This window comes from Oncorhynchus mykiss, chromosome 16 (genome assembly GCF_057628025.1).
Source record: "Oncorhynchus mykiss isolate SJ-2025 chromosome 16, ASM5762802v1, whole genome shotgun sequence".
Classification (NCBI taxonomy): domain Eukaryota; kingdom Metazoa; phylum Chordata; class Actinopteri; order Salmoniformes; family Salmonidae; genus Oncorhynchus; species Oncorhynchus mykiss.
In genome coordinates this window covers 1287327-1304712 of record NC_143037.1, presented here as the reverse complement: position 1 = coordinate 1304712, position 17386 = coordinate 1287327, and the positions used below count along the sequence as shown (strand labels likewise).

Sequence of the window (17386 nt, the reverse complement as noted above, 5' to 3'; positions counted from 1 at the left end):
GTCTAAAGTAATGCACTATATAGGGAATAGGGGTCTGGTCTAAAGTAGTGCACTATATAGGGAATAGGGCTCTGGTCTAAAGTAGTGCACTATATAGGGAATAGGGGTCTGGTCTAAAGTAGTGCACTATGTAGGGAATAGGGTGCCATTTAGAATGCGGAGCAAAAATCTGTGCAGCACATGAATCCAGAAAGCTAGTAGAGACAGGGACGAGCTGTCTCCCTGATCAGTAACAGATCGATACACAGACTAGCTGTCTCCCTGATCAGTAACAGATCGATACACAGACGAGCCGTCTCCCTGATCAGTAACAGATCGATACAGGGACGAGCTGTCTCCCTGATCAGTAACAGATCGATACAGAGACTAGCTGTCTCCCTGATCAGTAACAGATCGATACAGGGACGAGCTGTCTCCCTGATCAGTAACAGATCGATACAGAGGCGAGCTGTCTCCCTGATCAGTAACAGATCGATACAGAGGCGAGCTGTCTCCCTGATCAGTAACAGATCGATACACAGACGAGCTGTCTCCCTGATCAGTAACAGATCGAGACAGAGACGAGCTGTCTCCCTGATCAGTAACAGATCGATACAGGGACGAGCTGTCTCCCTGATCAGTAACAGATCGATACAGAGACTAGCTGTCTCCCTGATCAGTAACAGATCGATACAGGGACGAGCTGTCTCCCTGATCAGTAACAGATCGATACAGAGGCGAGCTGTCTCCCTGATCAGTAACAGATCGATACAGAGGCGAGCTGTCTCCCTGGTCAGTAACAGATCGATACACAAACGAGCTGTCTCCCTGATCAGTAACAGATCGAGACAGAGACAGAGGGGCAGAGACATGACTGGGAATACAGACATGCATCTTTTGGTAACAGATATCTTGAAAAAATACAAATAAAAAAGTATGTGGATCAGAGAACCCGTCAGAATCTGGTGGGACCATTCGCCTCATGCAGCATGACACATCTCCTTCACAGAGTTGATCAGGCTGTTGTTTGTGGCCTGTGGAATGTTGTCCCACTCCTCTTCAATGGCTGTGTGAAGTTACTGGATATTACAGAGAACTGGAACACACTGTCGTACACATTGATCCAGAGCATCCCAAACATGCTCAATGGGTGACATGTCTGGTGAGTATGCAGGCCATGGAAGAACTGGGACATTTACAGCTTCCAGGAATTGTGTACAGATCCTTGCGACATGGAGCCGTGCATTATCATGCTGAAACATGAGGTGATGGGATGAATGGTACGACAATGGGCCTCAGGATCTCGTCACGCCATCAATAAAATGCAATTGTGTTCGTTGTACGTACAGTGGGGAGAACAAGTATTTGATACACTGACAAATTTGCAGGTTTTCCTACTTACAAAGCATTTAGAGGTCTGTAATTTTTCAACTGTGAGAGATGGAATCTAAAACAAAGATCCAGAAAATCACATTGTCACTCATTAGGGGCGGCAGGGTAGCCTAGTGGTTAGAGCGTTGGACTAGTAACCGGAAGGTTGTGAGTTCAAACCCCCGAGCTGACAAGGTACAAATCTGTCGTTCTGCCCCTGAACAGGCAGTTAACCCACTGTTCCCAGGCCGTCATTGAAAATAAGAATTTGTTCTTAACTGACTTGCCTGGTTAAATAAAGGTAAAATAAAATAAAAAAAAAATTACCTGTATTAACTGCACCTGTTTGAACTCGTTACCTGTATAAAAAGACACCTGTCCACACACTCAATCAAAACAGACTCCAACCTCTCCACAATGGCCAAGACCAGAGAGCTGTGTAAAGACATCAAGGATCGAATTGTAGACCTGCACAAGGCTGGGATGGGCTACAGGACAATAGGCAAGCAGCTTGGTGAGAAGGCAACAACTGTTGGCGCAATTAATAGAAAATGGAAGAAGTTCAAGATGACGGTCCATCACCCTCGGTCTGGGGCTTCATGCAAGATCTCACCTCGTGGGGCATCAATGATCATGAGGAAGGTGAGGGATCAGCCCAGAACTACACGGCAGGACCTGGTCAATGACCTGAAGAGAGCTGGGACCACAGTCTAAAAGAAAACCATTAGTAACACACTACACCGTCATGGATTAAAATCCTGCAGCACACGCAAGGTCCCCCTGCTCAAGCCAGCGCATGTCTAGGCCCGTCTGAAGTTTGCCAATGACCATATGGATGATCCAGAGGAGGAATGGGAGAAGATCATGTAGTCTGATGAGACAAAAATAGAGCTTTTTGGTCTAAACTCCACTCGCCGTATTTGGAGGAAGATGAAGGATGAGTACAACCCCAAGAACACCATCCCAACCATGAAGCATGGAGGTGGAAACATCATTCTTTGGGGATGCTTTTCTGCAAAGGGGACAGGACGACTGCACCGTATTGAGGGGAGGATGGATGGGGCCATGTATCGCGAGATCTTGGCCAACAACCTCCTTCCCTCAGTAAGAGCATTGGGTCGTGGCTGGGTCTTCCAGCATGACAACGAGCGGAAACACACAGCCAGGGAAACTAAGGAGTGGCTCCGTAAAAAGCATCTCAAGGTCCTGGAGTGGCCTAGCCAGTCTCCAGACCTGAACCCAATAGAAAATCTTTGGAGGGAGCTGAAAGTCCTTATTGCCCAGTGACAGCCCCGAAACCTGAAGGATCTGGAGAAGGTCTGTATGGAGGAGTGGGCCAAAATCCCTGCTGCAGTGTGTGCAAACCTGGTCAAGAACTACAGGAAACGTATGATCTCTGTAATTGCAAACAAAGGTTTCTGTACCAAATATTAAGTTCTACTTTTCTGATGTATCAAATACTTCTGTCATGCAATAAAATGCTAATTAATTACTTAACAATCATACAAATGTGATTTTCTGGATCTTTGTTTTAGATTCCGTCTCTCACAGTTGAAGTGTACCTATGATAAAAATTACAGACCTCTACATGCTTTGTAAGTAGGAAAACCTGCAAAATCGGCAGTGTATAAAATACTTGTTCTCCCCACTGTAGCTTATGCCTGCCCATAACATAACCCCACTGCCACCATGGGCCACTCTGTTCACAACGTTGACATCAGCAAACCGCTCACCCACACACGTGGTCTGCCATCTGCCATCTGCCCAGTACAGTTGAAACCAGGAATCATCCGTGAAGAGGACACTTCTCCAGCCTGTGTCCATCGAAGTCACTGGTCCGGTTAAGACCCCGGTGAGGACGACGATCACGCAGATGAGCTTCCCTGAGACGGTTTCTGACAGTTTGTGCAGAAATTCTTTGGTTGTGCAAAACCCACAGTTTCATCAGATCTCCAGATGGCTGATCTCAAAGGATCCCACAGGTGAAGAAGCCGGATGTGGAGGTCCTGGCCTGGCCTGGTTACACATGGTCTGCGGTTGTGGGGCCGGTTGGACATACCGCCAAATCCTCTAAAACGACGTTGGAGGCGGCTTATGGTAGAGTGTTGGTCCCATGTTTCATAAAATAAATAAAAGATCACGGAAATAGGACTAGGACATTCCCCCCCAACGGCACGCTAGGACATTCTCCCCCAACGGCACGCTAGGACATTCCCCCCCAACGGCACGCTAGGACATTCCCCCCCAACGGCACGCTAGAATATTCCCCCCAACGGCACGCTAGGACATTCCCCCCCAACGGCACGCTAGGATATTCCCCCCCAACGGCACGCTAGGACATTCCCCCCCAACGGCACGCTAGGACATTCCCCCCCAACGGCATTGTGTCAGGAGAATAGCTGAGGGGGTTGGAAGCATTGGATGGATGTGCATGTGTGTACTAAGGCCAAGTGTGTGTGTGTGTGTGTGAGAGAGTGTGTGTGTGTGTGTGAGAGAGTGTGTGTGAGAGAGTGTACAGGTGAATCTCACCTGGTCGATGATGGAGTCCAGGGCGCTGAGCAGCAAGAAGCCCCTGCCCCTGACCAGGTATTCGCCCAGAGCAACCATGTGACTCTCCTCGTCCTCCTCTCCCCGTGACTCCGCCCTCTGAGCCACGGCGCTGCAAAGCTGGTGAACGTCGGTGAGGAACTCCCTCGCCAGAGTGTTACTGGCCCCACTCATATCAGAACTATGGACAGAAAGAACATATTCACATGTAGAGAGAACATCAGTCAGTCAGTTTACATTCACATGTAGAGAGAACATCAGTCAGTCAGTTTACATTCACATGTAGAGAGAACATCAGTCAGTCAGTTTACATTCACATGTAGAGAGAACATCAGTCAGTCAGTTTACATTCACATGTAGAGAGAACATCAGTCAGGAAGTCCCTGTTACTGGCCCACTCAGTTTACATTCACATGTAGAGAGAACATCAGTCAGGAAGTCCCTGTTACTGGCCCACTCAGTTTACATTCACATGTAGAGAGAACATCAGTCAGGAAGTCCCTGTTACTGGCCCACTCAGTTTACATTCACATGTAGAGAGAACATCAGTCAGGAAGTCCCTGTTACTGGCCCACTCAGTTTACAACTACAGTACCAGTCAAAGGTTTGGGACACCTTTTTCATTCAAGGGTTTTATTTATTTTTTTACTTCAAAACTATGAAATAACACATGGAATCGTGTAGTAACCAAAAAAAAAGTGTTAAAAGCATACAAAATATATTTTAGATTTGAAATTCTTCAAAGTAGCCACCCTTTGCCTTGATGACAGCTTTGCACACTCTTGGAATTCTCTCAACCAGCTTCACCTGGAATGCTTTCCCAACTGTCGAAGGAGTTCCCACATATACTTAGCACTTGCTGGCTGCTTTTCCTTCACTCTGCAGTCCAACTCATCCCAAACTATCTCAATTGCATTGAGGTCGAGTGAGGTGGAAACTGAGCTGCACTTCCCAACGTCCTGCCAAATGTATGGCCATAATAAAGACACACATGTCAAATCAGATTGGGATGGAGCCAGAGACAGCAGAACCAAGTTCCTACATTTTGAATTTCAAACAAAACCACACTACATTTTCTCCCTGGGACTCTCAGGATGACAAATCAGAGCAAGATTACTGAAAGTACGAACAGTTGAAGTCGGAAGTTTACATACATTTATGTTGGAGTCATTAAAACTCGTTTTTCAACCACTCCACAAATTTCTTGTTAACAAACTATAGTTTTGGCAAGTTGGTTAGGACATCTACTTTGTGCATGACACAAGTCATTTTTCCAACAAAAGTTTACACAGATTATTTCACTGTATCACAATTCCAGTGGGTCAGACGTTTACATACACTAAGTTGACTGGGCCTTTAAACAGCTTGGAAAATTCCAGAAAATGATGTTATGGCTTTAAAAGCTTCTGATAGGCTAATTGACATAATTTGAGTCAATTGGAGGTGTACCTGTGGCTGTATTTCAAGGCCGACCTTCAAACTCGGTGCCTCTTTGCTTGACATCATGGAAAAATCAAAAGAAATCAGCCAAGACATCAGACAAAACAATTGTAGACCACCACAAGTCTGGTTCATCCTTGGGAGCAATTTACAATTGCCTGAAGGTACCACGTTCATCTGTACAAACAATAGTACGCAAGTATAAACATCACAGGACCACGCAGCCGTCATACCGCCATAGTAAAAAAAGTCCTATATCGACATAACCTGAAATGCCACTCAGCAAGGAAGAAGCCACTGCTCCAAAACCGCCATAAAAAAGCCAGACGGTTTGCAACTGCACATGGGGACAAAGATCGTACTTTTTGTCCTCTGGTCTGATGAAACAAAAATAGAACTGTTTGGCCATAATGACCATCGTTATGTTTGGAGGAAAAAGGGGGAGGCTTGCAAGCCGAAGAGCACCATGCCAACCGTGAAGCACGGGGGTGGCAGCATCATGTTGTGGGGTGCTTTGCTGCAGGAGGGACTGGTGCACTTCACAAAATAGATGGCTTCATGAGGCAAGAAAATTATGTGGATATATTGAAGCAACATCTCATTGGTCACAAATGGGTCTTCCAAATGGACAATGACCCCAAGCATACTTCCAAAGTTGTGGCAAAATGGCTTAAGGACAACAAAGTCAAGGTATTGGAGTGGCCATCACAAAGCCCCGACCTCAATCCTATAGAATATTTGTGGGCAGAACTTAAAAAGCGTGTTTGTGCAAGGAGACCTACAAACCTGACTCAGTTACACCAGCTCTGACAGGAGGAATGGGCCAAAATTCCTAAGACAGGGAATTTTTACTAGGATTAAATTGTGAAATTGTGAAAAACTGAGTTGAAATGTATTTGGCCGAGGTGTATGTAAACTTCTGACTTCAACGGTACATTATTTACCTTCAGAGGTGAATGTATCAAATCAGTTGCTGTGGTAATTGTTTTGTTGTTGTGCATTATCCTCAAACAATAGCATGGTATTTTAGTTGTTGTAATAGCTACTGTAAATTGGACACTGCAGAGACAGTAGAGCGAGACATACTATAGAGACAGTAGACAGACAGTAGAGACAGTAGAGAGAGACATACTATAGAGACAGTAGACAGACATACTATAGAGACAGTAGACAGACATACTATAGAGACAGTAGAGATACAGTAGAGACAGTAGAGAGAGAGACTGCAGAGACAGTAGAGCGAGACATACTATAGAGACAGTAGAGAGAGACATACTATAGAGACAGTAGAGAGAGACATACTATAGAGACAGTAGACAGACATACTATAGAGACTGCAGAGACAGTAGAGAGAGAGACTGCAGAGACAGTAGAGAGAGAGACTGCAGAGACAGTAGAGAGAGAGACTGCAGAGACAGTAGAGAGAGAGACTGCAGAGACAGTAGAGAGAGAGACTGCAGAGACAGTAGAGAGAGAGAGACTGCAGAGACAGTAGAGAGAGAGAGACTGCAGAGACAGTAGAGAGAGACAGACTACAGAGACAGTAGACAGAGACAGTAGACAGGGACAGACTGCAGAGACAGTAGAGAGAGACAGAAAGAGAGTAGAGAACACAGTATGCCAGCTGACCTGTGTAATTTCATTAAAGTAGAAATTACATGACAGCTCTGTTCTTCACATGTTCTCAAATAGGTTCCTCACAAAATAAACATCTAAACCTCTGTGTGCATTTTGTGTTAGAGTTGTTTACACATAAAATCCCACTAGACCAGCGCTTCCTAACCTGAAGAACAAATTAACTGAAAATAGAAACATCATCATATCTCCTGAGACCAAGATTGAGGGCTTTGAACCCTCTCATCCTAATATCCCTAAATATCCACAGCCTTGAAGGTAAAACATCTTAAAAGCAGGAAAAAACAGATAGACGGGAAGGCAGTGTTGTGTTCATGTCTTCGTGCTCTAAACCCAAGTAAAAACGCTAAGCTCTGTTATCAACCAGCCTGAATGTATGACTGAGGCTTATGTCCAGAATGGCACCCTATTCTATTGTCAAAAAGGGGGGGGGTAGGTGGTGGGCGTGGCAGGGGGCTTGACAGGGGGCGCGGCAGGGGGCTTGACAGGGGGCGCGGCAGGGGGCGTGGCAGGGGGCTTGATTAGGGGGCGCGGCAGGGGGCGTAGTTGACCCATTAGCGCCAGAGTTTGTGAGTGGAGTTGAGCAGTCAGAAACGGTGATGGACATCGAGTCTTTTCAGCGAGCCAAACGGTAGGTTACCATGATGTCAGATGGCCTCTGTTTACTCTTTCTGCAGTGAGGATTCTTTAGAGAATTATTTTACAGCAGATCCGCAGATAATCGTTGTTTTGATCTCAGAACCAGTATTAGCAGTCTGTAAATCAGGGAGCCAAATGAACGGCTCTTTCACCGATGCATTTCGGTTCCTGACATCCACCAACCTGACATCGCATCTCTAATGTTTTTAATGATCAGATAATTCAGTTGTAACGGTCTCACATTTTACACACAACTTTAAGTCTGTTCCAGACTCAGACTCCACTTCTGTCTTTAGTACTGTTCCAGACTCAGACTACTGTCTTTAACTCTGTTCCAGACTCAGACTCTATTGCTGTCTTTAGTACTGTAAGACTCAGACTCTACTTCTGTCTTTAGTACTGTACGACTCAGACTCTACTTCTGTCTTTAACTCTGTTCCAGACTCAGACTCTACTGCTGTCTTTAGTACTGTACGACTCAGACTACTTCTGTCTTTAGTACTGTACGACTCAGACTACTGCTGTCTTTAATACTGTTCCAGACTCAGACTACTGTTGTCTTTAGTACTGTATGACTCACACTACTTCTGTCTTTAGTACTGTATGACTCACACTACTTCTGTCTTTAGTACTGTATGACTCACACTACTTCTGTCTTTAGTACTGTATGACTCACACTACTTCTGTCTTTAGTACTGTATGACTCACACTACTTCTGTCTTTAGTACTGTATGACTCAGACTACTTCTGTCTTTAGTACTGTATGACTCACACTACTTCTGTCTTTAGTACTGTATGACTCAGACTACTTCTGTCTTTAGTACTGTATGACTCACACTACTTCTGTCTTTAGTACTGTATGACTCACACTACTTCTGTCTTTAGTACTGTATGACTCAGACTACTTCTGTCTTTAGTACTGTATGACTCACACTACTTCTGTCTTTAGTACTGTATGACACACTACTTCTGTCTTTAGTACTGTATGACTCACACTACTTCTGTCTTTAGTACTGTATGACTCACACTACTTCTGTCTTTAGTACTGTATGACTCACACTACTTCTGTCTTTAGTACTGTATGACTCAGACTACTTCTGTCTTTAGTACTGTATGACTCACACTACTTCTGTCTTTAGTACTGTATGACTCACACTACTTCTGTCTTTAGTACTGTACGACTCAGACTCTACTTCTGTCTTTAGTACTGTACGACTCAGACTACTTATTTTCTTCCAATAGCCTGATTAGAAACGGTCTCTGGTGCACATGGGATCATTCATTTTCTTGCCAACAATTACACAGGCTGTGACCTATTTCTTGGTCGACTCGTACCAACATCTCAGCACATTATTGGCTAAATGAATCCAACCGAATAAGCCTAATTAAAATAAGTGATGAAGGACATGAGCAGTACCAGAGCAGTACCAGAGCAGTACCAGAGCTTGTGGCTCAGCAGTACCAGAGCAGTACCAGAGCTTGTGGCTGAGCAGTACCAGAGCTTGTGGCTGAGCAGTACCAGAGCTTGTGGCTGAGCAGTACCAGAGCAGTACCAGAGCAGTACCAGAGCTTGTGGCTCAGCAGTACCAGAGCTTGTGGCTCAGCAGTACCAGAGCTTGTGGCTCAGCAGTACCAGAGCTTGTGGCTGAGCAGTACCAGAGCTTGTGGCTGAGCAGTACCAGAGCTTGTGGCTCAGCAGTACCAGAGCTTGTGGCTCAGCAGTACCAGAGCTTGTGGCTGAGCAGTACCAGAGCTTGTGGCTGAGCAGTACCAGAGCTTGTGGCTGAGCAGTACCAGAGCTTGTGGCTGAGCAGTACCAGAGCTTGTGGCTGAGCAGTACCAGAGCTTGTGGCTGAGCAGTACCAGAGCTTGTGGCTGAGCAGTACCAGAGCTTGTGGCTGAGCAGTATCAGATCTTGTGGCTCAGCAGTATCAGATCTTGTGGCTCAGAGCTTGTGGCTCAGCAGTACCAGAGCTTGTGGCTGAGCAGTACCAGAGCCAAATTGTAGCGAGAGAGAACGCTAAACTCCAGCTCCCCTCCTTTATTATTGTCACACAAGTCGATGTCTCAAGATTCAAGTTGAGAGTAAAGTTGCAATTGGCATGCTGACAGCATGAATGTCCACTCTCTGTTGCCAGAGAATTTAATGTGCCATAAGCCACCTTCAATGTCGTTTAAGAGAATTTACGTCCAACCAGCCTCACAACCGCAGCCCAGGACCTCCACATCTGGCTAATTCACCTGTGGGATCGTCTGAGAACAGCCACCCGGACAGATGATGAAACTGTAGGTTTGCACAACCGAAGAATTTCTGTACAAGCTGTCAGAAAACGTGTCATCTGCGTGCTCGTTGTCCTCACCAGGGTCTTGACCTGGCTGCAGTGCAGCGTCTTAACTGACTTCAAATGGGCAAATGGCTGGAGAAGTGTCCTCTTCACAGATTAATCCCAGTTTCAACTATCACAGGTAGATAGATGGCAGACAGTATGGTGTTGTGTGGGCGAGCATTTTGCTGATGTCAACGTTGAGAATAGTGCCCCCTGGTGGAGGTGGGGTTATGGTATGGGCAGGCAGGAACAGAGTGCCCCCTGGTGGAGGTGGGGTTATGGTATGGGCAGGCAGGAACAGAGTGCCCCCTGGTGGAGGTGGGGTTATGGTATGGGCAGGCAGGCAGGCAGGAACAGAGTAGAGGGTTATGGTATGGGCAGAACGACAGATTTGTACATTGTCAGCTCGGGGATTTGAACTTGCAACCTTCCGGTTACTAGTCCAACGCTCTAACCACTAGGCTACCCTGCCGTCCCCACTATGGGGAATATGGTGCCACTTCTGGATGCAACTCTAGCCTCAACATCAACGAGTCTGGACCACCAAAAAATCTAGCTTTAAAACAGCCCGGGCCTCCACACTGGTCTCCACACGAGCCCTGGCCTCCACACTGGTCTCCACACGAGCCCTGGCCTCCACACTGGTCTCCACACGGGCCCGGGCCTCCACACTGGTCTCCACACGGGCCCGGGCCTCCACACTGGCCTCCACACTGGCCTCCACACGAGCCCTGGCCTCCACACGAGCCCTGGCCTCCACACGAGCCCTGGCCTCCACACGAGCCCTGGCCTCCACACTGGCCTCCACACGAGCCCTGGTCTCCACACGAGCCCTGGTCTCCACACGAGCCCTGGCCTCCACACGAGCCCTGGCCTCCACACGAGCCCTGGCCTCCACACGAGCCCTGGCCTCCACACGAGCCCTGGCCTCCACACGAGCCCTGGCCTCCACACGAGCCCTGGCCTCCACACGAGCCCTGGCCTCCACACGAGCCCTGGCCTCCACACGAGCCCTGGCCTCCACACGAGCCCTGGCCTCCACACGAGCCCTGGCCTCCACACGAGCCCTGGCCTCCACACGAGCCCTGGCCTCCACACGAGCCCTGGCCTCCACACGAGCCCTGGCCTCCACACGAGCCCTGGCCTCCACACGAGCCCTGGCCTCCACACGAGCCCTGGCCTCCACACGAGCCCTGGCCTCCACACGAGCCCTGGCCTCCACATGAAAACAAAGTGTTGGAGAAGAACGTAAAAGTGCAATATGTTCCATGTAAGAAAGCTAACGTTTCAGTTCCTTGCTCAGAACATGAGAACATATGAAAGCTGGTGGTTCCTTTTAACATGAGTCTTCAATATTCCAAGGTAAGAGGTTTTAGGTTGTAGTTAATATAGTATTTATAGGACTATTTCTCTCTATACTATTTGATTTTCATTAACCTTTGACTATTGGATGTTCTTATAGGCACTTTAGTATTGCCATTGTAACAGTATAGCTTTCGTCGCTCTCCTTGCTCCTCCTTGGGCTCGAACCAGCAACACAATGACAACAGCCACCACATCGAAGCAGAGTTACCCATGCAGAGCAAGGGAAACAACCACCCCAAGGCTCAGAGCAAATGAAGTTTGAAACGCTATTAGCGCGCGCTAACTAGCCAGCCATTTCACTTCGGTCACACCAGCCTCATCTCAGGAGTTGATAGGTTTGAAGTCATAAACAGCGCAATGCTTGAAGCACAACGAAGAGCTCCTGGCAAAACGCACTAAAGTGCTGTTTGAATGAATGTTTACGCGTCTGCTTCTGCCTACCACCGCTCAGTCAGATACTTAGATACTTGAATGCTCAGTTAGATTATATGCAACACAGGACACGCTAGATAATATCATCAACCATGTGTCGTTAACTAGTGGTTATGATTGATTGTTTTTTATAAGATAAGTTTAATGCTAGCTAGCAACTTACTGCATTCGTGTAACAGGCAGTCTCCTTGTGGAGTGCAATGAGAGGCAGGTGGTTAGAGCGTTGGACTAGTTAACTGTAAGGTTGCAAGATTGAATCCCCCGAGCTGACAAGGTAAAAATCTTTTTGCCCCTGAACAAGGCAGTTAACCCACCGTTCCTAGGCCGTCATTGAAAATAAGAAATGTGTTCTTAACTGACTTGTCTAGTTAAATAAAGATTAAATAAAGGTGTAAAAATATATATAATAATAAATAAATAAAAATCGGCGCCCAAAAATACCGATTTCCGATTGTTATGAAAACTTGAAATCGGCCCTAATTAAAATTGCCCATTCCGATTAAATCGGTCGACCTCTAGTCTCCACCACAGACACACATTCTCACATTATATTCACATTCAGATAATTTCATAGTTATTACAACATACGTTGTTAAAGTTATTACTTACAAAATACGTTCTTGAATAGGAATGAAACTATTTGACAACTGGATGCAAATATAAACGCAGGAAAATATATTAAGTAAAGAAAGTCTGATATTGTGACAGGATTTCTTGAAACAGTTCAAGCTAAAGACACTTCAGTCCCCCAACACACCTTGAGGTGACACTTCTCACTTCCTCACAACAAATCCTCTTTCTGCCTCACAACAAATCCTCTTCCTGCCACCATAGAGTTACACACCCCTTCATACGTTACTACGCAACACCAGCCCCTACCTTCATTTAACTAGGGAGGTCAGTTAAGAACAAATTCTTACTTACAATGACAGCCTACCGGGGAAGGGTGGGTTAACTGCCTTGTTCAGGGGCAGAACAACAGATTTTTACCTTGTCAGCTCTGGGATTCGATCTAGCAACCTTTCGGTTATTGGCCCAACGCTCTAACCACTATGCAACGGAGCCTTCCAATACACATTTATGTCAGTCCATGTGTGTGTGATATCTATCTATCACACACACTTCCATCTCTCCAATGCCAAAACAATCAACAATCATCCTCATCCCACCAAAGATTAGTGTGAGTCTGGGTACTTTCCCTCCAGTCAATGTGGTTTGATCCAGGCGTAAGGATACAATCTGCTGCTTCCTCCACAGCCCTAATGACTGCCGGTCCTGTTTTTAGCAGAAAATTCCATAAAATGGAAATTTCACCTTTTCCAGATTTGGAGAGTTGATCAGTGGATCAAAAAGGCATGTGATGAGAGAGGGCTAACCTCTGGGGAGCTAGCTAGGAGAGGGCTAACCTCTGGGGAGCTAGCTAGGAGAGGGCTAACCTCTGGGGAGCTAGCTAGGAGAGGGCTAACCTCTGGGGAGCTAGCTAGGAGAGGGCTAACCTCTGGGGAGCTAGCTAGGAGAGGGCTAACCTCTGGGGAGCCAGCTAGGAGAGGGCTAACCTCTGGGGAGCTAGCTAGGAGAGGGCTAACCTCTGGGGAGCTAGCTAGGAGAGGGCTAACCTCTGGGGAGCTAGCTAGGAGAGGGCTAACCTCTGGGGAGCTAGCTAGGAGAGGGCTAACCTCTGGGGAGCTAGCTAGGAGAGGGCTAACCTCTGGGGAGCTAGCTAGGAGAGGGCTAACCTCTGGGGAGCTAGCTAGGAGAGGGCTAACCTCTGGGGAGCTAGCTAGGAGAGGGCTAACCTCTGGGGAGCTAGCTAGGAGAGGGCTAACCTCTGGGGAGCTAGCTAGGAGAGGGCTAACCTCTGGGGAGCTAGCTAGGAGAGGGCTAACCTCTGGGGAGCTAGCTAGGAGAGGGCTAACCTCTGGGGAGCTAGCTAGGAGAGGGCTAACCTCTGGGGAGCTAGCTAGGAGAGGGCTAACCTCTGGGGAGCTAGCTAGGAGAGGGCTAACCTCTGGGGAGCTAGCTAGGAGAGGGCTAACCTCTGGGGAGCTAGCTAGGAGAGGGCTAACCTCTGGGGAGCTAGCTAGGAGAGGGCTAACCTCTGGGGAGCTAGCTAGGAGAGGGCTAACCTCTGGGGAGCTAGCTAGGAGAGGGCTAACCTCTGGGGAGCTAGCTAGGAGAGGGCTAACCTCTGGGGAGCTAGCTAGGAGAGGGCTAACCTCTGGGGAGCTAGCTAGGAGAGGGCTAACCTCTGGGGAGCTAGCTAGGAGAGGGCTAACCTCTGGGGAGCTAGCTAGGAGAGGGCTAACCTCTGGGGAGCTAGCTAGGAGAGGGCTAACCTCTGGGGAGCTAGCTAGGAGAGGGCTAACCTCTGGGGAGCTAGCTAGGAGAGGGCTAACCTCTGGGGAGCTAGCTAGGAGAGGGCTAACCTCTGGGGAGCTAGCTAGGAGAGGGCTAACCTCTGGGGAGCTAGCTAGGAGAGGGCTAACCTCTGGGGAGCTAGCTAGGAGAGGGCTAACCTCTGGGGAGCTAGCTAGGAGAGGGCTAACCTCTGGGGAGCTAGCTAGGAGAGGGCTAACCTCTGGGGAGCTAGCTAGGAGAGGGCTAACCTCTGGGGAGCTAGCTAGGAGAGGGCTAACCTCTGGGGAGCTAGCTAGGAGAGGGCTAACCTCTGGGGAGCTAGCTAGGAGAGGGCTAACCTCTGGGGAGCTAGCTAGGAGAGGAACGGTGTGTACGTGTGTTAAGTTGTGTGTGTGTGTGTGTGTGTGTGTGTGTGTGTGTGTGTGTGTGTGTGTGTGTGTGTGTGTGTGTGTGTGTGTGTGGGGGGGGGGTTGGCCTATGGGGAGCTAGCTAAGAGAGGAACGGTGTGTGTGTGTGTGTGTTAAGTTGTGTGTGTGTGTGTGTGTGTGTGTGGGGGGGGGGGGGGGTTGGCCTATGGGGAGCTAGCTAAGAGAGGAACGGTGTGTATGTGTGTTAAATTGTGTGTGTGTGTGTGGGGGGAGGGGGGGGGGGTTGGCCTATGGGGAGCTAGCTAAGAGAGGAACGGTGTGTGTGCGCGCGCCTATGGCGAGTTAGAAGAATGACACCACTATGACAACTCCAACTCCCCACAACCACAACCGGCTGTTCCTACTGCTAAAGAAAGTGCATCTGAAACTTACAAAACACAAAGCTGTAACTGGTGGTCGACTAAACAGCTACAAATGACACAGCAAACATTTTAACTGCGTAGAAGACAACTGTTGATGCTTTGACCCTTGTTATACCACACAATCTAGAGAGTGGTTACTCTGCCCAGAGAGCACCACCACTGTGTGTGACATTAGTTCTACAACACCAATCAATCACTGCTGATACGTCACGTTACCCATAAAGACCACACCCATAAAGACCACACGCATAAAGACCACACCCTTTAAAACAGATAAAGAGCTCTACTTGCTCCACCATTTTAAAGTAATCAAACCAACTGGGTTCAGACAATTAACCAATTTTATTTGTCAAAATTGGGTTGATTGGTTTGTGGCCAGGGACTTTAATGCAGGGAAACTTAATTTGGTTTTACCTCATTTCTACCAGCATGTTAAATGTGGAAACAGAGGAGAAAAGAAAAAAAACTCTAGACCACCTTTACTCCACACAGAGATGCACAAAGCTCTCCCTCGCCCTACATTTGGCAAATCTGACTAATACTATCCTCCCGATTCCTGCTTACAAGCAAAAATTAAAGCAGGAAGCACCAAAAAAAAGTGGTCAGATGAAGCAGATGCTAAGCTACAGGACTGTTTTACTATCACAGACTGGAATGTTCCGGGATTCTTCTGATGGCATTGAGGAATACACCACATCAGTCACTGGCTTCATAAATAAGTGCATTGATGACGTCGTCCCCACAGTGACTGTACGTACATACCCTAACCAGAAGCCATGGATTACAGGCAACATCCACGCTGAGCTAAAAGGGTAGAGCTGCCGCTTTCAAGGAGCGGGACTCTGGCCCGGAAGCTTTTAAGAAGTCTCCCTATGCCCTCCAACGAACCATCAAAAAGCAGCGTCAATACAGGACTAAGATTGAATCCTACAACACAGACTCCGACGCTCGTCGGAGCTGCCCAGTGACGCGAACCTACCAGGCAAGCTCTTACTTCTATGCTCGCTTCGAGGCAAGCAACACTGAAGCATGCTTGAGAGTACCAGCTGTTCTAGATGACTGTGTCATCACACTCTCCGTAGCCGATGTGAGTAAGACTTTTAAACAGGTCAACATTCACAAGGCCGCAGGGCCAGACATGTACTCCGAGCATGCGCTGACCAAATGGCAAGTGTCTTCACTGACATTTTTCAACCTTTTCCTGTCTGAGTCTGTAATACTAACATGGTTCAAGCAGACCACCATAGTCCCTGTGCCCAAGAACACTAAGGCAGCCTGCCTAAATGACTAGCGACCGCAGCACTCACATCTGTAGTCATGAAGTGCTAACGAAGGATGAGAAATATGTTAACTCTTTTGGGATAGGGGGCAGCATTTTCACTTTTGGATGAATAGCGTGCCCAGAGTAACTGCCTCCTACTCTGTCCCAGATGCTAATATATGCATTTTATTATTAGTATTAGAGGTCAACCGATTATGATTTTTCTTCGACAATACCGATACCAATTATTGGAGGACCAAAAAAAGCCGATACAGATTAACAGATTATTTTTTAAATTTGTAATAATGACAATTACAACAATACTGAATGAACACTTATTTTAACTTAATATAATACATCAATAAAAATCAATTTAGCCTCAAATAAATAATGAAACATGTTCAATTTGGTTTACATAATGCTAAAACAAAGTGTTGGAGAAGTAAAAGCGCAATATGTGCCATGTGAAAAAGCTAACGTTTCTGTTCCTTGCTCAGAACATGAGAACATATGAAAGTTGGTGGTTCCTTTTAACATGAGACTTCAATATTCCCGGGTAGGAAGTTTTAGGTTGTAGTTATTATAGGAATTATAGGACTATTTCCCTCTATACCATTTGTATTTCATTAACCTTTGACTATTGGATGTTCTTCTAGGCACTTTAGTATTGCCAGGGTAACAGTATAGCTTCCGTCCCCCTCCTCGCCCCTACCTGGGCTCGAACCAGCAACACATCGACAAAAGGTACATGAAATACAAACGGTATAGAGAGAAATAATCAGTCAACGTCTAATCCAGACTTCTGTTGTGTAACAACGTGGTTACAGACAAACATCCAGACTTCTGTTGTGTAACAGGAGGGTTACAGACAAACATCCAGACTTCTGTTGTGTAACAGGAGGGTTACAGACAAACATCCAGACTTCTGTTGTGTAACAGCAGGGTTACAGACAAACATCCAGACTTCTGTTGGGTAACAGGAGGGTTACAGACAAACATCCATCAGACTTGTCTTCAGGGGTCGCATTAGCTTTCAGAAATAGGCATTTTCAAAATTGCAGACCATCAAAACAAATCTGTGTTTTAAACCATTTCAGTAGCCTACACATTAGTCACACCAACTATGGTCCTGCAGTACATTAGCTCATTTACTTTACTGTCGCTCTTCGCCTGCCCAGCAGTTCAGCTAACTGAAGAGAAACGCATCTAAAACCCGTCTATTCTCCAGGTTTTCTAAAGGGA

General features: G+C 47.0%; 1 protein-coding gene across 6 annotated transcripts in view; it reads right to left on the bottom strand.

The window, feature by feature from the left end:
* lyst (lysosomal trafficking regulator) overlaps positions 1–17386 on the bottom strand; it is a 246824-nt gene that overhangs the window by 199954 nt on the left and 29484 nt on the right. For all 6 annotated transcript variants that reach the window (XM_090201712.1, XM_090201714.1, XM_090201715.1 and 3 more), the window contains exon 4: positions 3880–4078. In XM_090201712.1, the coding sequence (XP_090057838.1) occupies positions 3880–4078 (199 nt within the window). The remainder of the gene's footprint in view (positions 1–3879; positions 4079–17386) is intronic.